Below are 23,410 nucleotides of genomic sequence, written 5' to 3' on the forward strand. Positions count from 1 at the left end.
ATCCCACATAGGACTTATACCAAGCCTGGAATTTCTCAACATTTAGAGACTGGACCACAAATACTATTCCTAGCTTATGTAACTATATTTTTTCCAATTTTATTTGGGCCGCTACATAGGTATCATTTGCCCCAAATCAGCCTGAAGAAACTTTAAGAGAAAGGTGGCCTTTTGGGTAGGTTTTTGGTTGCTTCTTGGGCTATACATGTATATTGTCATTGAGAGTTGGTTAAAGGTTATTATTGGTCTTATTCAGAGAGAAAACAAGGTTAGACTCAGGGACTTCTCTCTTTTTCTTTTTCTTTCTTTCTTGGGTGTAGAGATAGGGTTAAAAAAAAGAAAGGGGAATAAAGAAATATATAGGGATGATAAAACAAAAAGTAGATTATTGAATCTACTCTTCAACTTATGGCCGTAACTGTTACTCACAAATAAGGCTGATTTTCATTCATGGATACAGAATTTTGTATATTAATACAAAATATGTTTAATTTTGATACATTGAAATAGAATTCAAATTTAATACTATTCTTCTCACATTATATTTCTACCCTAATATGAGGTATTGTACACATACAACTCAATTAATGCATGATTTACTTCCAATACTCTGATAGTGCTATTGTAGGCTGTTTAGGATAATTAGGCAATGCAAGTCAATTGTTGGTCAATTCATGGTCATATCAAGTATAGAAATATAGATCCTAGGTTTAACAGATAGATATGATTCTACAGATAGAGAAGGCAAAATAGATATAGTCTTCAAAAACCTCAGAGTCCTACAGAATATGGCATTTAAAAATGTTTTTATTGTTTTAAGGATTCTTTGACAATAAGACAGTTTAACTCCTGGCAGTACCTAGTCTACCACAAAGATGATGATGAGCATCTAAGAACTTCCTTGTGGAGATGGCTTCAAGTGTGGCAAAACAGCCACTGGATGAAAATGTTTCTGCCACATACAAAATTCTGCCTAAAATGGGCAAGCTTCAATACAAACAGAGTTTACAGCCAGATTCTGCCAAGACAGGGTAAGCAAATCCTCAATAGTTCCTGCTTCACAAATATGTCTGTCAGATATATTGGGCCAGAAGGCTGAAGACGATGCAACATTATACAGAGTTTTGGATGACCTGTCAAGCAGTAAACTGTCTCTTGTCAGTTTTTCATTTTGGAAGCTGCTAACCTGCACTTCCTGTTTACTCAGGTAATTAAATTTATTCCTTCTCAAGTCTCTGATAGGGTTGAAGACCAGACAGTTAGTTTTAAAATTAAGCTTAATTGTTTAGGAGAAGATACCCCAACCCACTTTTCTTTCATGGCCAGAGTCAGCATCCTAACCAAGTTTAGGCTACTGCATGCTCTCTCTACTCTGGAGGCTTCCAGATGCCTCTAGCTGTGTTCTCTCTCTCTCTCTCTCTCTCTCTCTCTCTCTCTCTCTCTCTCTCTCTCTCTCTCTCTCTCTCTCTCTCTCTCTCCCTCCCTCCCTCTCTGTCTCTCCCTCTCTGTCTCTCTGTCTCTCTCTCTCTCTCTGTGTCTCTGTCTCTCTCTCTCTGTGTCTCTGTCTCTCTCTCTCTCTGTGTCTCTGTCTCTCTCTCTGTGTGTCTCTGTCTCTCTCTGTGTGTGTCTCTGTCTCTCTCTCTCTGTGTCTCTGTCTCCCTCACTCCCCCTCTCCCTCTCCCTCTCCCTCTCCCTCTCATCTACAATAAAAACCCAGACTCAGCCTCCACCCAACCTGCCTACTGATCAACATTCCTGGTACCCACAGCCCCTGCTTCCCTTGAGAAGCCCATTTTGCCCTTGAAGCTCAGGGTCACTCTCCTAACCTGCTGCATCAGGAAGGATTGTGATCTGAAGCTCTGACCCCGTAATACAGGACCCTGTGTTGGTTGCATCAGTATCGAGTCCTGATGGTCTTTTCTGGGGGGGGGGGTCTGGCAATCTGGGTGATCTCAGCATTACACTGAGTGATCTCGGTATAACAGCTGTTCAAAGGTGTGGTTGAAGGGAAGGTATTTTATTGTACATATGAGTACAGAGGTGGTGGCCCGTGCCTTTAACCGTAGCACTTGAGAGGCAGAGGCAAGCAGATCTCTGTGAGCAAGTCCTGGATAGTCAGGGCTACTAGAGAAACCCTGGCTCGAAAAACAAAAACAAAACAAACATACAGAAAGAGCACAGCTAGAGGCATCTGGACGCATCCAAAGCAGAGAGAGCATGCAGTAGACTAAGCATGGTCAGGACACTGAACCAGGCCATGAGAGAAAAAGGGGGAATGGGGGAGAGAGGACGGGAAGAGAGAAGGCAAAGAGGAGAGCGCCAAGAGAGCAAAGACAGGGCCTGGCCAAAAGGGCAGGGTTATATGGGGATGGGGAGCTGAGGGGAGGGAAGCCCATGGGAAGATTACAGCAGGGCCAGGGAGAAAGAACTGAGAAGAGCTGCAGGTACTGAGCTACCTGGAGGCTGGCATGCACTTTGCTACGCTAACAGGCACCAGAGGTAGCCATTTGTCCTGCATTTCTTTTGGACTGACACCTGCTACACAGGAAAATCTCTGAGACCTTCTGGGTCTGGCAGGTGAATGCTGGTGCTGTTTTGTGTGGCAGCTGAAGATCCAGTGCTGTCCTGTGTGACAGCTGAGGACCGAAGACCTCTGCCTCAACAAAACCATCAAGGAGCCTAGGGTGGCCACCCAGGTAGAAGGGATGTCTCCGTTGTTTTAACTGATACAGGGGCCATTTGGATTGTATTTCCTGCTTAAACTTATCTTTGTCAGGTCTCTGTGGGTGTTGATGGCCAGATACAGATTTCTCAGTTTACTAACCACGAGCAGCCAGCACTCTTTTGCCTTCCTGTCTTGGATGCCTCTCTCTTGCCCTCTCGCAGTCATCTCCTCCTCTTCTCCTGCTCCCCGGCGCCTTTCTTCTCATGGCCACGTCCATTCTGCTGGCCATGATCAATGACTACTTTCTTTCTCTGCTCTGGACTCTTCCAGATGCTTCTGACTATCCCCTCCCTCATATCTACAATAAAAACCTTCTCCTCAACCACACCTGGACAGTCATGTCCTCAGCTTATATAGTACCCACCAATGATTAAATTGCCTTAATTTCTGATTTTCTTCTGTAAAACTACACATATATACACACATGTATATATAGATATACATGTGTGTATATATGTATGTTGTGAGAAACATATATATATATATATATATATATATATATATATATATATATATATATATATATATAGTGAAACTACCTCCACATTGGAAAATGGAATTTGGGGTAACCTACATCTATATTCCTGGTTCTTGGTTACCCAAACCATTTTTTCCACATTTTCATGCCCATGTTTTTTAAAGAAGAGACTCTCTTCCGGTACGTGTCTTGGTCTTCTGGTTTTTACAATCTTTCTACCATTTCCCCATTCCAGAATGTTTTATGAGCCTTAAGTGCAGGGGTTGTGATGTAAATACACTAGTTAATAATTGGGCGAAGACACTCCACTGTCAGTTGATCTATGCATTTTGACCAGTTCTGACTTTCTGCAACGAACTCTGGAGGAGGATGCTCTGACGTCATACTCCTAATGCCAGACAGGTGCCTACAGTGTAGCCTGGATCCTGGACCATGAGGACCAGCAGCACATGGCTGTAGGTTCATTCACTCTTCAAAATCCCTGACTCTCGAATACAAGGCACTTATCTAAACATAATAAAGGCTATTTACAGCAAACCAACAGCCAACATTAAATTAAATGGAGAGATACTCAAGGAAATCCCTCTAAAATCGGGAACCAGACAAGGCTGCCCTCTGTCCCCATATCTCTTCAATATAGTTCTTGAAGTTCTAGCCAGAGCAATAAGACATCAAAAGGAGATCATGGGGATCCAAATGGGAAAGGAAGAAGTCAAATTATCCCTATTTGCAGATGATATGATAGTGTACATAAGCGATCCCCAAAATTCTACCAGAGAACTCCTGCAGCTGATAAACACCTTCAGCAAATTGGCAGGATACAAAATAAACTCGAAAAAGTCAGTAGCCTTTCTGTATACAAATGACAAACAGGCAGAGGAAGAAATTAGGAAAACTACTCCCTTCACGATAGCCACAAACAATATAAAATATCTAGGAATAACTTTAACCAAGCAAGTGAAGGACTTATTTGAAAAAAACTTCAAACCTTTGAAGAAAGAGATTGAAAATGACATCAGAAGATGGAGGGATTTACCTTGTTCATGGATCGGGAGAATTAACATAGTAAAAATGGCCATCTTACCAAAAGCAATTTACAAATTCAATGCAATCCCTATCAAAATACCTACAAAATATTTTGAAGATATTGAAAGATTAATTCTCAAATTCATATGGAGAAATAAAAAACCCAGAATAGCAAAAACAATCCTATACAATAAAAGATCCTCCGGAGGAATCTCCATACCTGATCTCAAGCTTTACTACAGAGCAACAGTAATTAAAACAGCATGGTACTGGCAAAGTAATAGGCTGGTGGATCAATGGAATCGAATTGAAGACCCGGAGATGAACCCACACACATTTGCTCACTTGATTTTTGACAAAGAAGCCAAATCTATTCAATGGAAAAATGATAGCATCTTCAACAAATGGTGCTGGTCTAACTGGATGTCTACATGTAGAAAAATGCAATTAGACCCTTATTTGTCACCATGCACAAAACTCAAGTCCAAGTGGATTAAAGACCTCAACTTAAAACCAGAGACATTAACTCAGTTAGAGGAAAAAGTGGGGAAGAGCCTGGGACACATAGGCGCAGGAAACAACTTCCTGAACAGTACACCCACAGCCCAGGCCTTAATGTCAACAATTAATAAATGGGACCTTATGAGGCTGAGAAGCTTCTGTAAGGCAGCAGACACTGTCAAGAGAACAAAGCGACAGCCTACTGACTGGGAAAAGATCTTCACCAACCCTTCATCTGACAAAGGTTTAATATCCAAAATATATAAAGAACTCAAGAAATTAAACACCACAAAACCAAACAACCCAATTGCAAAATGGGGCTTAGAACTAAACAGAGAATTCTCAACAGAGGAATATCAAATGGCTGAGAAACACTTAAAGAAATGCTCATCCTCGTTAGGCATCAGAGAAATGCAAATCAAAACGACACTGAGATTCCATCTTACACCCATCAGAATGGCTAAGATCAAAAACTCAAATGACACCACATGTTGGCGAGGATGTGGAGAGAGAGGAACACTCCTTCACTGCTGGTGGGAATGCAAACTAGTACAACCACTTTGGAAAGCTATCTGGCGTTTTCTCAGAAAAATGGGAATAGGGCTTCCTCAAGACCCAGCTATCCCACTCCTTGGAATATACCCAGAAAATGCTCGAACACACAACAGGGACATATGCTCAACCATGTTCATAGCTGCTTTATACACAATAGCCAGAACATGGAAACAGCCTAAGTGTCCCTCAGTAGAAGAATGGACTAAGAAACTATGGTACATTTACACTATGGAGTATTACTCAGCTATTAAAAACGAGGAATTCCCGAAATTTGTGGACAAATGGATTGACCTAGAAATTATCATAATGAGTGAGTTCACCCAGAAGCAAAAAGAGACAAACGGTATATACTCACTTATATCAAAACACTAGTCCAAGGGATACGTCCCATGAAAAACCTTACTTACCAAGAAAGTGGGTCAGAGGAGAGGACATCCTATTGAGACTTTAGGCGAGAGTAGCATGGAAGAATGGGGAAATAACAGGACCCACAGGGTCCTGGAAACCTACAAGAAGAACTTTATGACAGGCAGATCTGGGTCCTGGGGTCCTCCTCAAACTAAGGCACCAGCCAAGGAGAAATAGGCAGTAAACTTCGAACCCCTACCAAGACCTAGCCGACGAACACGATATTCTCCACTGTTGAGTGGAGAGTGAGATCTGATTCTCACGTGAACTCTGGTGCCCCTTTTCTGACCATGTCCCCTGGATGGGGAGGCCTGGTGGCACTCAGAAGAAGGATAGCAAGTTACCAAGAAGAGACTCAATAATCTTAGAGCATACATAGGGGGAAGAAGTCTCCCTCAATCACAGACATAGGGGAGGGGAGAAGGGGGGAAGTGGGAGGGAGGGAGGAATGGGAGGAAACAGGGGAAGGGCTAACAATCAAGATGTAATATGAATAAATTAATTTAAAAAAAAAAACAAAATCCCTGACTCTCTCCCTACACAGCCCCGCCCACACACTTCTGCACATGGGTCAGGTGGAGTGGCTTGCCCTCTCTGCACAGGCTGCGGGGGTCTTGATGTGGCCAATGCCTTAGTCCACCTGTTCTGGGTGAGCTCAGTTTCAAGGGGCAGGAGTTAGCCAGGAGTTCCATCTGTCTGATGAGGAGCCTCTACCATCCATCCCACCTGACTTTGTCCTGCCCTCCTCACTTCCCCGTTGCCTTACTTCCCTTTGTGTGGCCTCGTGCTGGCCAAATGTCTTAAATACCTTGTCCCTTGCACTCGGCACATCACTCCATCTGCAGTGCTCATGCTCAGCTCTGGCTTTCTCTCCTTGGTTTTCCATTTCCACTGAGGCTGGCACTCGTCACTATAAGGTGAACACCTGAGTGTGCAGGAGAGGTTTAAAGGTCTCCTATGGACAGATACGGCCTCTGGCCTTGTTTCCCACCTACCTGGGGCTGATCATTAACTTATTACTTATATATAAAGACCTGTCAGTGCTGGCAATGGGGACAGCGCTGCCTTACAGCCATGGCCACCACAGCAAGTGCCATTCCCAGCACTGAAAGTTCAGGGCTCTCTTCGCTGTCAGAGAACATCAATAATGCTGCTGACATCTCTGTCATTGTCATCTATTTTGTGGTGGTGATGGCTGTCGGAGTATGGGTATGTGGGCGCTCAGTGGGATTTCTGGGTGGACACTAAGCGTGCAGGGGAGAACATGTCAAGGTAGATGTGTGATTGATGAGTGGGGACAATGTTTTTCCAAGTATCATTGCCATTCTGCCTGCATCACCTGCTTGTGTGTGGAGGAATAGTCCTTGCAAGACCATCGTTTGAGCACAGCTAGGGCTGGGTGCTTGCTCGGCCTGGCATGCCCACAACCTGGCATCAGAAAAGGAATTGCCGCTTCTGTTATCTCGTTTTAATTACTTCCGTTTGCTGTTTATTCACTTTCTCCCTGAGTGAGAAATTTAGACTATTTGTATTCTGTTCATTCTTTCTTTTCAGGATCAAGTTTGAGGCTAAAAATTTTTCTTCCAAAGACAGCTTTCAAGACACATACTATGATTTCATGAGCTAAAATAAATACCAGGTTTTCAAGCATAATTTCTTGAACTCCTCAGCTGAACCATTATAAAACTATGATTTGTATGTTCCTCAAAACCTGACGCTGTGTCATTCTATCTAGAAAGGCATGTCTCTGTGGGGGATGTGGAAATATCAGTGTCAGCATGCTGAGTGGAACAGCTGGGGTGTGTGGGGGTGGGGGGTCTCCTTGCTCTTGGGTGCACCTGTGGTTTCTAACCTTCCAATGGTTTCCTTTCTGCTCAGGCAATGGTGAAGACGAACCGGAGCACTGTTGGAGGCTTCTTCCTAGCGGGTCGAGCTATGACTTGGTGGCCAGTAAGTGGGTTCAAGGTTTCTGGAGATGTGCGGTGACTGACAAGTCATGGTGGCGGCACTTGCTTCTCTCTCTCTCTCTCTCTCTCTCTCTCTCTCTCTCTCTCTCTCTCTCTCTCTCTCTCTCTCTCTCTCTCATAAGAGTGGGACCTGGGCTTCCAGAAAGACTCTACCATATCATCTATGGAGAAAGCTTTAGTCTAGCCCGGGACACATACTGCTTCAGTTCTATTACACTAGTTCTCATGAAAAGCCTCCTTAGCATTTATTAGCTCCCTGAGTTTCTCTTCACTCCCAACCCTGAGCGAATCCTGCTCCTCTCTGGGAGATGACCTTCGGGGACCACCCACATCAGCATCATCTCCCTCCCTGACCACCTCAGTCCTGCCTTGAGCATCCTGTTCTTCTGTTCTGCACGCTTACTGATTGAAGCTGTGGTCACGGTGATGATGTTTACAGTGATTCTCTTGGACCGTTGCCCACCAGTATTTTCTTTCTGAGTTTTGGTATACGGCTTCCTCAGCCAGTTTTTTTTATTGCAGTAGAGGCTGCATGTTCCTAGACCATGTCAGGGTTAGGCTCGGTATAGAGTGAGTGCTTAGAATACGCTCCTTTCAACAGATACTCTGCCTTATCTAGATACCATAAAACTATCGGGTGAAGATGGAAAGAAGGAACAGATTTCCTTGGGTTACACAATGAACTAGGCGCTGCCTTTCTGCTACTCTTTTGTAAAATATGTGATTCTCAACTAATCCTAGTCGTGAACCAGCTCCACCCCTTCCTGACCCCAAACACTTCATGCAAAGAGTGATTGTAAAGAGGGATGTAGAACAGAGGCAAAGATGGCGCCACAGGATCCCATGGTCCAGTTTGGTTCTCAGGACAGTGCTGGTCTCTAGCCATTAGGGGGCGCTCTCTTTAAAGTCTCCAAACTTTAAAGACACAGAGAAGTGTGTGGAAAGGAGAGCTAATGAGAGCGGGGCTATTCCTGTGAGGAGAGAAATCCCCTCTGAGGAAACTTTGGAGTCTGTCACCAACTCAAGAGTCAAGTGCTGGCAGGAGATCTGCAAGTTTGGGGTCCACTCACAACACATAGGGGGACACAGCCATGTTCTCCTAAGATGGGCTCAGCAGGTCTTTCTGTTAAAGGTCTAATTGTTAAGTATCTGGCGCTTTAGAGGTTGGAGTCTATTATGCACACACACAATGCCCCTGCAACACATGCACCTGTAGTCGGCATGCTGTGGCATATGAAACTGATGGCTGTGGTTCCTGGACAAGAGCATGGGACGCTGAATTTTAAATTCCACGTAGTCCCAAAGTTATGCATCTCACTCTTCAGATTAAAAAAAAAAACTTTTTTTTAAACTATTCACAGTATAGGAAGTGTTCTTGGCTCACAGACCACAGAATAGCTGGTAACCACTAGCGTTTGTCCATGCACGGTTGCTTGCTGCTTTTGCTCCCAGAAGCAGTGACTGAAACACCTCGACACCTCCCTGTTTCCCAGCGCTCTTGTTTCAGGCTTCTGAACCGAGCTCTAGTCTGATCCCTTGCCTTGCAGATGGGCGCCTCTCTGTTTGCCAGCAACATTGGCAGTGGCCACTTTGTGGGCCTGGCTGGCACAGGTGCAGCCTCAGGAATCGCCGTTACAGCATTTGAATCGCACGTAAGTGGCAGCAATTTCTTTTTCATTTTAAGTCAAATCCATGTCTCTGTATTTTCAACAAAACTTATCTCGGGGTTCCCTGGGTTTGTGTCCAATGTGCTCCTTTTGTTCTGGTCTTTATTTTCCCCTCAAGGAGTCCACTCTTTGTAGCCTTGTTCTTTCCCTAGGCAGTTCTTCCTCCCACAATGTCACTTTTGTGCAGTTCACACACAAAGAGGAGTGGGTGGCGCAGGACAAGTTGGAGGGGGAAGAGAGCATTGGAATTGGCTGGACTACAGCATGCACATAGGCAATTCTCAGGAACCACTTTTGAAAGAGAGATCACACAGGAGGCACACCCATCACAGAAAGTAGTAGGGGTTGTTGGCATGTACCGTGAGGTTTTAGGGATGCTTGGACCAGGATGAGTAGGAACTCCAGTGAGCTCTGACGAGGCAATGTTGGTGCGGTAAGGAATGACTGTTTTCAAAGATGGCGCATCAAGCCTATGGGACTTCATGACCGACCTCCTAACTGTTCCGTTGCCATTTAACAGAAAGCTGTATCCCTTAACCAGACCCGGATTCTTAAGAATGGAGAACATGTCTTCTCTCCATGCACACCACTGTAGCACACAGCTGGGCATGCGGTGAGGGTGTCATATACAGCTCATGAGTGTTATTTGAAAGAAGGAAAATCCCAAAGGTTCAATTTTACCAATAGGGACTCAAGAGTCAGCTGCTGGGGTGAAAGACTGCTAGCTCAGAGGCAGAGAAAGCACCCGGTTGACCCAGTTCTGGGACTCAGCCCACGTCCCAGAAGGAAAAAAATTTCTCCACATAGTCTTGAAAACCCTTCAACTCAATGTCCCTCCTTTATGTTTACAACTGGTTAACTGGTCCCTCCATCTGACTCTTGACCTGGGGCTAATTTTATTTAATCCTATGTACAGAAATCTCTTGGATTGAAGGTGTGTGTTAGGTCTGAGCCATACCACAAGTTCATGTGGAGGTCAGAGCACTCTTTTCAGGATTCTGTCAGGTGGACTCAGGAAGTGACCTTGGGCCACTTACAAGTGCCTCTGCCTTTTCAAGACTAAATGTTGTTTTGTTTTGTTTTTTCTATTTTTACCTCACATATATCAGAACATACCCAGACTCTGGCCAAATAAGCCTTGTGGAGTGGGATTTTTTTTTTTTTGATAGTGCCACAAACCGTACAATGAAGATTGTCTCCTCCATAGGCATCAAGAAAATGAACTATAACCCAATGAATACACTGTTAGGTTGCAGACATCTACAATTTTTATTTGTTTATTTATTTTAGCTTTTGACTTTGAATTTCTTGTTCTGGATGAACCTCAGATCCTTCCTGCATTTGACATGACAATGATCACTCTCCTGGTTATACCTGCCTCACTAGTTGTGGGAGAGTGTCAGTGCCATGTGCAGATGCCATCAAATCTGCACTTTAATTCGGTGCTATATCGATAGCTCTACTATATTTGGCAAGTCTTAAAGAGGACTGGGGGTGCTCTTCCCTTTCCAAAGGTTTTTTTTCTCAATGCTTTGACACATGTCTCTAATTCTCCAATTTAAGTTCATTGCTTTTGACAGAGGTTCTAGCATCTTTTTATTTTAGTCCAGCTAAACTCAAAACTCCTTATCTCCTGCATGCCAAATATCAGATATTATATTATGTAAATACTGTTAGACAGCAGCTAAGAGGAGTGGTTGGGTATTTTTGTTTATTGTTTGTTTGTCTTGAGATTCAGAGGTCAGAGGTCATAACAGAAGGTCACAGGCCAAACTCTCTTTAACTTAATGTTGCTCTTGGTTTGTTACAGTCGTTTCTCTTGCTGCTGATTCTGGGGTGGTTTTTTGTCCCCATCTACATCAAGGCAGGGGTGAGTATGTGATATAGCTGTCACACAGTTATACTTGGCCTTCATGTTAAATATTCAAACCCGGTTGGTCCTAATGCTAATAACATACAGAAGGAAAAACATCAAACTGCTTGCCCACAGGGTCTCCCAATATAGAATGTGTTTGTCACTAGGTAAAGTCAGTAGTGGCCCTGCCTAACGATCACCATGATAAGTGTAAGCCTGAGCAGGGAGCAAAGCTGGAGTCACTGGTGTGTTTTAAGGGAAGTGATGACTGGCTTAAGTCTTGGGGGATATAGCTGACTTTTTCAGGTAGAAAGACTCCATATATGGAAGCTGAAAATCTTCCTTGTTGGAGTATTTGGAGGTCAGTTAAAATTAAAGCTAAAATGGCGAGTTCTGTGGGAGAAGAGTGGTGAGAAGTGGGTGTGTCCTTAGGCACAGTGGGGTTCAGTTATGAAGGTCTCATGTGCATCCTTACCTGGGAAGAGGAATGAGGGTGATGGAAGAGGGGATGGGACAGAGAAAGCAGGAGAGGGAGACGGTCAGAGGATGCTATGCACATGGGCAAACTGTCACAGTGATGGAAGAGGGGATGGGACAGAGAAAGCAGGAGAGGGAGACGGTCAGAGGATGCTATGCACATGGGCAAACTGTCACAATGAATGCACCACTTTATATAAGGAAAATGTGCTGATAAGAACGCAGTGATGGAGAGACTGGAGAGAGAGGGCTCAATTGTTAAGAGCACTGGCTGCTCTTGCAGAGAGCCCAGATTTGATTCTCCACACCCACAAGGTGGCTACCACTATCTGTAACTCCAGTCCCAGTAACTACAATGCTCTTTTCTGCCCTCCTCAGGCACTGAGGCATAGAATACACAGACATGAATGTAGGCAGAGACTCATACACATAAAGTAAAAAATACAATGAAATGAAGCTAACATATACTTAGTGTAATGGCTAAAATTGTTTAAATGATGTTCTGTTTTAAAAAGGTGTTCTAGGGTAAGAGAGATGTCTCAGTAGGTAAAGGCACTTGCTCCAAGCCTGACCACCTGAGTTCAGTCCCAAGGACCCGTGTGGGGGGAGAGAAGCAACCCCTGCAGTTGATTATGACTTACACACACACACACACACACACACACACACACACACACTGTTGATTCATCTCCCCTCTGTCATTCTAGCTCCGTTAATTGGCGGAACCATACATTCTGACCCCAATTTTAAGCCCGAAATTGTTCACGCTGCCTTTACTTCTAATCTGCTAACTGCCATGTACAAGTAACCAAGACGTGGCTTCCCTTCCTCTCTTTCCTTCCTTAAGCCTCACAAGGGATTGTATGAACTTTTCATCATTATTTTTGAGATATGGTCTCATGTAGCCCAGGCTAGCCTCAAATTTGATGTGTAGTCAAGGAGGATGTTGAACTCCTGGTCTTTCTGCCCATGCCTCCTAAGTTCTGCAATTACAGGCATATGCTACCATTCCTAGCCAAGGCTTCATGAGCATTTGAGTGTGTGTGTGTGTGTGTGTGTGTGTGTGTGTGTGTGTGTGTGTGTGTGTGTGTGTAAGCCAGAGGACAGCCATGGGTGTCATGCCTAAGGAACCATCCATCTTGTCTTTTTGAGGAAGGGCATCTTACCAGCCTGGAGCTTGGTGATTAGGCTAGACCATCCATATAGGAAGTCCGAGGCATCTGCCATGTCTGCTTCCTCAGTACTAGATTACAAGCTCGCACGACCATGCCCAGCATTTAGCACAGGTGCCGTGGATCAAACTCACATTCTCCTGTTTGCATGGCAAGCACTTCACTATCATCCCAGCCCCAGATTGTGTGGACTTTTGATCAAGTCCATTGTCCAACCAGATGCCCAAGTGAAACTTCATAAAATAGGAATATCTGATCATGACCCTTGAATCCTTGAAAGCCCTGCACCTCCCATTTCCAATGTATTTAATTATTTTTCTATGTGCATGCATAGATATGTATGTATATTTGTATTGTGTGTGTGTGTGTGTGTGTGTGTGTGTGTGTGTTGGTGCCTGGACTATGTACATGCAGAGATGAGCAGGTTGGTCAGGATGGAGAACTCTGTGAGAACCAATATAGCCACCCTGCTCTCTGGAAACATGGCTTAGGGGCTTTATATGACTCTGAGGATGAGCAGTGAACAAACCAGTGAGAAACCAAGTGGCCAGGTGAACTTTCTTCAGCATGGTTGTCTGAAAGCTTACACTGGATGAGGAGCCCCTCCTGTGCACAGCCGCAGGTGGTGGCAACTTCGTCTGTCCCTGATATCCCTGGTGAAAGAAGGCGTCCTTGGTTCCAGAGCTCCTGCCCCAGAACACGTGTGTGGATTGTGCTGTAGCCTGCCATCTCTTCAGGGATCTCAGATGGCAGCCAAATATTTTGCAGTACTGCAGTATTACTAGTAAAAAATTCTTGTTGCGTGTCACCCGCTGAGTGATGCGGCAGGTGTTTATCTGTACTTTTGTGCTACCCTTCTACTTTAGGAAAAGGGAAAGGGAAATTCAGAGACTGTCATTTGCTAACAGTCACATAAGTGGTAAACAGCAGAGCCTGGAAGAGACTGTCATTCTGCCTCCAGTGCCTGAGTTCATCCCCAGAACCGTCACTCTGCCAAAGAACTGTGTCTTTCCTGCCTCTGTACCCTCCTGATGTTGCACACGGTGCACAACTACAAATGTCACATCATCTCAATGCACTAGGCTCAGAGGTGAATCCCTGTCGCTGTCTCTCTCTGCAGGTGACGACCATGCCAGAGTATCTCAGGAAGCGGTTTGGTGGGAAGAGACTCCAGATCTATCTCTCCGTCCTCTCCCTCTTCATCTGTGTGGCGCTGTCGATCTCGGTGAGTTCCCCGCCTCCTGGCTTTGGAGAGTCCACAGCTGGCTTGTTGGGGCCAGCTGCTAGAATCAGAGACTGGTGTGCATCGACTGCTGATCGCTTCTGCCTTGCCCGCTGCACAGTCCCTTTCTTATGTTCTCTGGGAACCAGATCTTGCATCTTTCGTTACAGTTTAGTTGTCAAACACTTGATCCAGAAGGGATGTGCTTTGTATCATTAAACCCACGTGAGTTTGCCTTATCAAAGGCTGCCCTTGCAAAACCGTATCATGAATGAGGAGCTAAGGTGATTGTTCCCTTGAAATCATCTCTGATGACAGCTGTCAGGATTTGAACTTTGGGCAGCACGTGCAGAAAGAAAGAATGCCTTGTTTATCCTTACGTATCAATGTCCAATAAAACACCTGGGGGTCACAGCCCGGGCACAGGTGTCAGTGCGAGGAGAGAACAGTTGCTTTCCCCGTTAGGCTGTCACTATCACGTGTAAACCAGCAGCTGGCCTAGATGCTGCAGGCTTCCCTCAGCCCTGCGTACACTTTCACCCTTTACTGAGCTGAGATCAACACGAACAGAAGCCACCGCACTCCAAGAGACAAGAGCGCCTACATTAATGCATGGCTACTTTTGAAGACATAAGCACAGCCAGGGAAGGTGTCAGTACCTGCCAGCGGGGGTTGCAAATGGCCTTTCCTTTAAGCAGTCCCTGAGGCTGGACCGTTAGTAGAAGCAGAAGAGCCTGAAGGGGCCTTGTGCGTCTGCCTTGTCCACTGCACAGTAACTTTCTTGGTGCCAGAGACACTGTGTTCGCATGTTCTCTGAGTGGGCGGGACTTACTAATCTCCCAGGTCCTCTCTGACATCTACAGCTTTATGGTTCCAAAGATCGTGAGTGTGTGCCACAACAGAGGGGCGGCAGTTAGAGGCTCCCTCGAGGAAGCTGGCCTTTGGAGCCGGGGTTCTGGGTGGTAAATGAGAAGTGGGGTGCAGGTCAGCTGGGTGGGGTACAAGGAATTCGTGCACAGGGGTTTCCATGTGTGTCTGTGATCAGCTGATCATGCAGCAGATGTCCTCTTATGCCTACAAGGTCATGTCTGGACTGATGCTAACGAGGGTTCCCTGAGACATGTTTGTTTATATACACATGTGCCCTGGTAGCCAATTCTATCCTGGCTACTTATTAAACAAATCATTATAAGAACTTAAGATGGAGTGAGCCTTTGAGGACCATACATCTGTGCTGTGGTCTAGTCAGGGCATATGAACTATCTCTGTCCCCACACCCCCACCACTCTCTCCTCAGCCTTTATATTTATAGACTGTGTCCTCTGAAACCATGAGTCAAAATAAACTGTTCCTCCTTGGGGGGGGGGGGGAAGAACTTAAGATGGAAGAGTTTTCAGAATCTCGCCTGCCAGGATTGAGAAAAGATGGACCCCAGGTTCTCAAACCCCAATAACATGTGATGGAGGCATATTATTGGGCACAGAGTCCAGGAATTCCCAAGGAATTCAATTTAAGCTCCCTAGAAATGCTACTGTTCTTCTGTAAAACCACAAAGCTGGGAAATCAACATATCTACAAGCTGCTGCTTTATTGAGATATTAAAATGGTCCCTTTTAGCAAAAGAAAACCCTGTCATTAAAATTCCTCTTTATTAGGAATGTTTCTTTTTCTTTGTTTTTCTATTTTCTTGAGACTTTTTATTACTACATTTGTAACTTCCCATCCACAAATTTATTATTTTATTGAAAATAAATTTTTTCACACAATATATTTTTATTTTGGTTTCCCCTCCCCCAGTGCCTCCTAGATGTTTCTACTTTCCCAGTCCCCCAAATCTACAACCTTTATTTCTCTCTCATTAGAATAAAACAGTCTTTCAAAGTAATAAGAATAAAAGGGGAAGAAGAAATCAAATAAAAACAAATCATATTAAGACAAAACAAACAGAAAAAAGAGCCAAAGAAAATACACAAGAAACATGGAGGCACACACATTTGCACACACAGAAAACCTATAAAAACAAAATCAGGAACCATAATATATAAGGAAAAGATCTATAATGTTAAAATAATAAATAAATAATGCTCAGATGAAGCATTGTGAGACAAAACAAAACAAACAAAAAACTCCTAAAATTCCGTTAAGTTTATATTTCCTTTAGTAATATTCTTTTGGCCATCTACTGCTGGCCATGGGGTTTGCCCTGAAGTATGGATTTGTATAGTCAGTGGGACTCCATCGGTGAAAACTAATTTTTCCTTGGTGAGTGCTTATCGGTTGGAAGTAGGTCATTGGGTTAGCTTGTCTACTTCCCCCGTCAGTGCTGGGACTCTATCTGGCCAACACTTGTGCAGGTCATATGTGTGTCGATCCTGTTGTGTCTAGACGGCTTTGTTTCTTTCGGATCCTTCGCTCTGTCTGGCTCTTACAATCTTTCCTCCCCCTCTTCCTCCTCTTCAGAATTCCCTGAGGCCTGGAGGGAGGGATTTGATGGAGACATCCCATTTAGGATGGAGTGTTCCAAGGTCTCATCTTCTCTGAACATTGTCCAGTTGTGGGTCGATTCTCCGATGATGGCTGAGTGAGACACTGACTTATCAGTGTAGCAGAATGTTGTTGGGAGTCATTTTATTGGTACGTTCCTTTAGGAGAATATTAGTATTTGGTTTCCCCTAGGACCTGAATATCTCAGATTCTTGGCCACTCAAGTAATGTCAGTTATGGATTCCATCTCATGGAGGGGCCTTTAATCCCAACCTGATAGTGGTTGGTTACCCACACAACTTTGGTGACACTACTACACCAGCGTATCTTGCAAAGCAGGTCACAGGGTTTGTAGCTGGGTGGCTACAGTGGGGGTGAAGGCTCTAGGTAGGCAGCAGATCAGCGTCTCTGTGTTCAGTGGGTTGTACAGATGCTGTCTTCAGCAATAAGGCCTTACCATCAGTTTGTGGAGAACAAGCAGTACTTTTGGCAATAGTTGTTTAGGGGTTTCCATGTGGCCCATTTGCCTAGCAACTCAATTAGCTGTAACCTGTTCCTAGAACTAGAGATTTCATTTAATAGAAAGAGATGTTTAATCGGGGCTTTGTCTTTTTTTTATTTGGGAGTCTAGTTTAGATGTCTTTCATACATGTATTTATTTTAAGAAGTTTCTGTTGTAGATTTCCACATGACCTCTCAAGCAGCTCTTAATTTCATTTCTCTTTCCCCACTTTCCCTCCCTTAGTCCCATCTCTCCACCCCTTCCCAATCTGATCCTCCCACTCCAGTCTCCCCTAATCATCCATCGAAATCTGTTCTATTTCCCCTCCCTAGGGATATTCACTTCCTTCCTAGTCCCTTACTCTGTACCTAACCTCTGTGGTTATACAGATTGTGGCCTGCTGATTGAAGACTTAACAGCTGTCATCCACAGAGGAGTGAATACACACCATTTTTCTATTTTGGGGTCTGGGTTACCTCATTCAGAAGGAATTTTTTTTTCTCGTAGCACCATCCATTATCTGCAAGTCCCTGCTTTCATTTTTTTTTAATGGCTGAGGAATATATTCCATTTTGTGAATGTAGCACATTCCATCTGTTGATGGTCATCCAGTTTGTGCAGCCACAAACATGGCTGAGCAAGTGTCTCTGCGGTAGGATGCAGAGTCCTTTGCCTAAAAGTGGTACAGCTAGGCTTTAAAGTATGTCTACTCCCAGCTTCCTGAAGAGCCACCACACTGACTGCCATAGTGGCAGGACACATTTACAGTCCCACGGGCAATAAATGAGCTGTCATTTGTTCTATTGATCTTGGCCGTTCTGACTGGACTTAGATAAAATCTCAAAGTAGTTTTAATGTGCAGTTCCCCAATGACTAAGGCTGTTGAGCCTTCTTTTCAGTGTTTCTCAGCCATTTGTTTCATCTTTTCATAGCTCGCTGTTTATATATGTACCTTATATTTAATTAAGTTACTTGTTTCCTCGATGTCGAGAGTTTTGAGTTCTTTGAATATTTTGGGTATTAGCCTAGATCTGTAATTGCTGAAAGATAACTTTCCCCAGCATTTGCTTGGATCCCCTGCTGAGTGGAGTCTTTCAGAGGACCTCTATGGTAGGTTCCCTTCCTGTTACTTTTCTTCAACTGCTTCCGGAGTCTATTCTGTTTGTCCTTCTGAATGAGAAATAAGCATCCTCCCTAGGGTCCTTCTTGTTATTTAATTTTTTTTTAAGTCTGTGTATTGTAGTGTGGTTATCCTGTATTATTGGGCTAGTATCTGCGCATATGTTAGTATATACCATACATGTCTTTCTGGGTCTGGGTTACCTCACTCACAATGATTGTTTCCAGTTCCATCCATTTTCACCCACCTGGAATCCCAGCAGTAAGAGAGGCAGAGGCAGGAGGATCTCTGTGAGTTCGAGGCCAGCCTAGTCTATAAAGCAAGTCTAGGACAGCCAAGGCTACACAGAGAAATCCTGCCTCAAAACAACAATTTTAATTTTAGTTTTATACACACATATATTTAAATCTCAGAAGCTTAATTTAGTGGGTTACCCTTCATTTTACTAAATGTGGGGGGTTTACTTCTAGAGGTTTCTCTTCTGCATGGGGCCCTTTTCTGAAAGACAATTTTGTCAGTAAGGTCTGAGAAGTCATTTGGCTTCTAGTCATCTCCTTTCAGAACCCACCGCGAGGGGCGGGGCTGAGGCTCAGGGACGAGGGGCGGGGCTGAGGCTCAGGGACGAGGGGCGGGGCTGAGGCTCAGGGACGAGGGGCGGGGCTGAGGCTCAGGGAGCAGAGGTGCTTGTTTGCCAGGACTGACAGGCAGAGTTTGAATCCTGAGACCCACATGATGGAAGGAGAGAATCAACTCTCACAATCATCACCCACATGTGCATGGACACACACACACACACACATACACAACTGTAATTGTAAAGATGCCCAGTGACTGGGCACACCCGTGTTTCCAGCTTCCACTTGGGAGGCCGAGGAGACAGGATGATATTTGTCCAGGAGTTAAAGGCTAGCCTGGGCAAGATGGAGAGACACTATCCAAGGGGAAGACAGGAAGAGAAACCCAGAAATGTTTACTTTCACCCAGCAGTCATTAGATCAAATCCTCCACCAGTCTCAGCTGTAAACCTAAGACTGGCCAGAATCTTTGTAAGTGAGTGCTGCTGGGCTCTGATGCTGCATAATTCCAGGGCCCTCGGGGAAGTTTTGTTTCTCCTTGCTTCCTCTCTAATCTTCATGCCACTCAGATCTTGTAGCTGGGGTTGGTTCCCCACCCCCCATCTTCTGTTACTGACCCCATGGACATACCCTGACACTGTACTTTGGTATTTATTTGCTGTTCAGTGTAAAGATTCCTAGAGATTCACAAACTATAATGCTAACCCCATCGTCTTCCCCAGAGGATTTCCCTATATTTCCAGTTATTCCAGATTTATATCACTAATTAGAATCCCATGATAGCTGTACAACAAAGTGCCTAACAGTGTGACCTTTGGACATAGGAACCAATGAGCCCCAACATTACCACTTGCTGCCCATGTGATGTCAACCCCATCCCCTACGCCTCACTGTTTTTGTGACGTTTGGCACATTCTTCAAAGATTTAAACATGCATTTGACTCTATGACAGCTAAAGGATTTCTAGAATTAAGAATAAAAATATTAGCTCATTTATTCCTTGAAATTGACTAATCCCATATAAAATTATAAGGGTGGTGTGTGTGTGTGTGTGTGTGTGTGTGTGTGTGTGTGTGTGTGTGTGTAAAAGTTTTCTTTGGTAAACAAGAATACTAATACTAATTCGAAGCCTGGGCATGGTGGTATATACCCTTAATCCCATCCCTTGGGAGGTAGAGGCAAGTGGATCTCTGAGTTGGAGACAAGCCAGGGTTACATAGTGAGATCCCCCCAACCCCGCATCCCCACAAAAAGAATTCTATGGTAAGAATATATGTTGAGAGCTGGGACAATGGCCCTATGGGTACCAAGGCTTCCTGTGTCAGCATGAGGACATGAGTCTCAATACCTAGCACACAAGGAACAATCCAGACATGGTCCAGACACGGTGAGCACCTATGACTTCAGAGCTGGGGGACAAGGCAGAGGAAAACAGGAGGATCAGTGAGCTGCTGCATCACCCGTCTACTGTGGTTCTCTGAAAAACCCTGTCTCAATGAGTAGATGGAAAATGATAGAGCAGAATATCTGATCTCCTTCTCTGCCCTCTACACACATGTAGGTGTGTACACTGGCACACACACACACACACACATCACTCATATACACTACACACACTTATAAAAAGAATATATTTTGTGCTAAGATACCCAGACATTCCCATGGGCAACTAATGAGCATCCTTAAACCTCATGGTACAGAAAATTCTTAGGCTATGGACCTTACTTAACAAGTGCCTCAACGGAGCAACGAACTAAGCACTAAAGTGAAACTGCTGTGTGAACATCTTCCTGTGGGAATGTTTATGCTAGTGTCTTTAGGGATGAATAGGTGTGACAGCATGGTCTCATGCTTTATATTTGATTGTTAACTGTGTTGCTCCCCGACACTCATGTACCCCAAGTCTTGTGTAGCCCTGCCTCCCTGATAGCAGGGTAATGAGAACAGCCATGATAACTACAGGTTTTAATAATAAACATCATTAGATGCTTTTTTGTTGTTTACTTCAACAAATAGGAGATCACCGGGAAGAGAGTGGGGAAAGAACCCAGAGGCCTGAGGTGCATGCCCCTCCTCACCCTCTCTGTCCCCTTTCCAGGCGAACATCTTCTCTGGCGCCATATTCATCAAGCTGGCCTTCGGGCTGGACCTTTACCTGGCCATCTTCATCCTTCTGGCTATCACAGCTGTTTTCACAATCACTGGTGAGTCCGCTGTGTCCTCGCCCTTCACTGAGCTGTGCCACCCTCTGCTGATCCCACACACGTGTGTGCACATGTGTCCGTGCCTGTGCCGTACTGCAGAAAGCGTAGCCACCAAACGAGACGGTCAGTGGAGGAAACGGCGACATGTTCCCACACTAGAGCGAAAACGGTTTTGCCAGATGGCTTTGCACGGGGAACTGCTCAATGGGGGAAGTTGGGGGATTATTAAGGAAAACTTTGGTGATAGTAAACTTTTGCCCTTTCTCCCACTTATCATTTATAAATAAGCCTAAGAGGCAAACTACCCTGTAAGAGACACTTCGAATTAGACAGAAACAACATAAGGCCATATGCGGTGTCATGTCCTCTAATGCCAGAGCTAAGGCAGCTGAGACAGGAGGACTGAGAGTTCAAGGCTAACCTGGGCTACAGAGCAAAGCCCTGGATATAAAGAGACAAAGGGTAGGAGGAGAAGGAAAGGGAAGACGAAGAGACAGGAGGAGAGAGAGGGGAGGAACGGGGAGGGAAAGGGAAGAGAAAACAGAATAAAAAAGAACAAAGCAAGAGAAACAGCAGAACTAAAGACAGACAGAAGAATAGAAAAGATGGCGGTGTAGAAACAGTTATTTAGGCAGCTATGGTGGCTCACACTTGTACTCCCAGAAAACGGAAGCTGAGGCAGAATGATTGCCAGGAGCTCAAGACAGGCAAGGCCAACACAGAGACTCCAGGCTGGCCTTGGCTAAAGAGTAAGACCCTATCTCAAACAAAACAAAACAAAACTGAACGTCAAGCTTGTGACTTAGCCAGGAGATTTTTTGATTCTCTTGCTTTGTTTTTGGTTACAAAATCTAAGTTACTCTGTCTGCCCTTGAACTGATTCTGGGATTAAGATGACCTTGAGGGAATTGAACTTAGGACCTCTGGAAGTGCAGCCAGAGGTCCTGAGTTCAATTCCCAGCAACCACATGATGGCTCACAACCATCTAAAATGTGATCTGATGCCTTCTTCTGGCATGCAGGTGCACATGCACATAGAGCACTCATATACAAAAAAAATAAATAAATCTGAATAAAAAAAAAAGAAAAGATGGCCTAAGCCTTGCAATACTTTTACCACAACCTCCCAGGTAGCTGGGATAACAGGCTCACTCCTGGCAGCCAGGAGCTTGGCCATTCCTCCCTATGCTTTAAAAAAAAGCTTCTTTATGCATTTGGGATAGAGGAAAAGCCAGCTATGAGGGCAAATGCGTAAGTGCATGGGAATGAAACACTGACTCCTCTTCGTTCCTCCACAGGGGGCTTGGCATCCGTGATTTACACAGACACCCTCCAGGCCGTCATCATGATTGTTGGATCTTTCATTCTCATGGTATTTGGTAAGCCAGGACCCTGTGCACAGATGCCTGGACTCTTGTGTCTGTCTGTCTGTCTGCTCATCAGTGCTTCCTTCAAAGTCCCCTGGGCCACGTCTGCCTGTCACTTATGTCATTCCTATCACAGAAATATTCGCCTAGCTTCTTTCTTGCTTTATTACATAAAAAAGAGGAACTAAGAAAGAGTTTTATTTCCTTTAAACACATTGCTTGGGACAATTCTTCCTTTGTGCTCACAATGGATGAAAGCCCTTGGTTGGTAACTAGAGAGGACTATTGACATATCAGATTGAAAGCATAAAAACCATTGATTTCTGTTGTACTTCTATCAATAGGGTAACAACTATTAAAGAGGCCATTGTAGCTGAGTGCAGAAAAACCCTGAACTAGACCACTCTGTGAGTAGAAAAGCAGTTTAGTGGAGAGCAGGCTGCCAGGCCATCACACAGGAACTGAGAGCAGCAATTCAGCAGGAAAGCAAGTGCGTTGTATTTGGCCCTCAGCAGGATGGGGTCCTTGAGCTGCTGCAGGCTGTTCTGGTTGATAGGGAACCATATGCACTGTACCCCCATCTGTGGACTGTTAGCAGCACCACAGGGAAGAAGTGGCTTTCCTGACAAACAGAACCCTGAAGAATAAGGTTTTCTGGGGAATGCTGCTTCTGTTTATTTGGTACGAATCCTCACATTCTTCTAGTAAGAACCAGACTGGGTTGGGCCCAGGCCCTCATTTAGGACATGGTCAGTACTGCCATTTTGGGGCTACTTTATGACCTAAAAGCTATGCACGTGAGAGAGAGAGAGCAGTGAGGGGTACAGGGCAAGGATTATAGAGGGAAAAAAGAGAAGAGGGAAAATGATGTTTAAAAAAATGTTTTTTGTTGTTTTGTCTTTTGAGACAGGGTTTCTCTGTGTAGCCTTGGCTGTCCTAGACTCACTTTGTAGACCAGGCTGGCCTCAAACTCACAGCAATCTGCCTGCCTCTGCCTCCCGAGTGCTGGGATTAAAGGCATGGGCCACCACTCCTGCCTTATTTCAAATTTTTAAAAAATTACTAAAAAAAATAATTTGATTTATCTGGAACTTTCACTAACTAG

General features: G+C 44.6%; 1 protein-coding gene across 1 annotated transcript in view; it reads left to right on the forward strand.

The window, feature by feature from the left end:
• Positions 1-6,767: 6,767 nt before the first annotated feature.
• Positions 6,768-23,410, forward strand: part of LOC311581112 (solute carrier family 5 member 4) — a gene marked incomplete at its 5' end in the record, with an annotated part of 37,103 nt that continues 20,460 nt past the window's right edge. Inside the window, 7 exons of the mRNA XM_084753135.1 lie at positions 6,768-6,902; positions 7,572-7,643; positions 9,208-9,312; positions 11,138-11,197; positions 13,952-14,056; positions 20,833-20,938; positions 22,237-22,317. Coding sequence (XP_084609261.1) covers positions 6,768-6,902; positions 7,572-7,643; positions 9,208-9,312; positions 11,138-11,197; positions 13,952-14,056; positions 20,833-20,938; positions 22,237-22,317 — 664 coding nt within the window. The remainder of the gene's footprint in view (positions 6,903-7,571; positions 7,644-9,207; positions 9,313-11,137; positions 11,198-13,951; positions 14,057-20,832; positions 20,939-22,236; positions 22,318-23,410) is intronic.

Source organism: Acomys minous (genome assembly GCF_964271855.1).
Source record: "Acomys minous genome assembly, chromosome: 13".
Taxonomy (NCBI): domain Eukaryota; kingdom Metazoa; phylum Chordata; class Mammalia; order Rodentia; family Muridae; genus Acomys; species Acomys minous.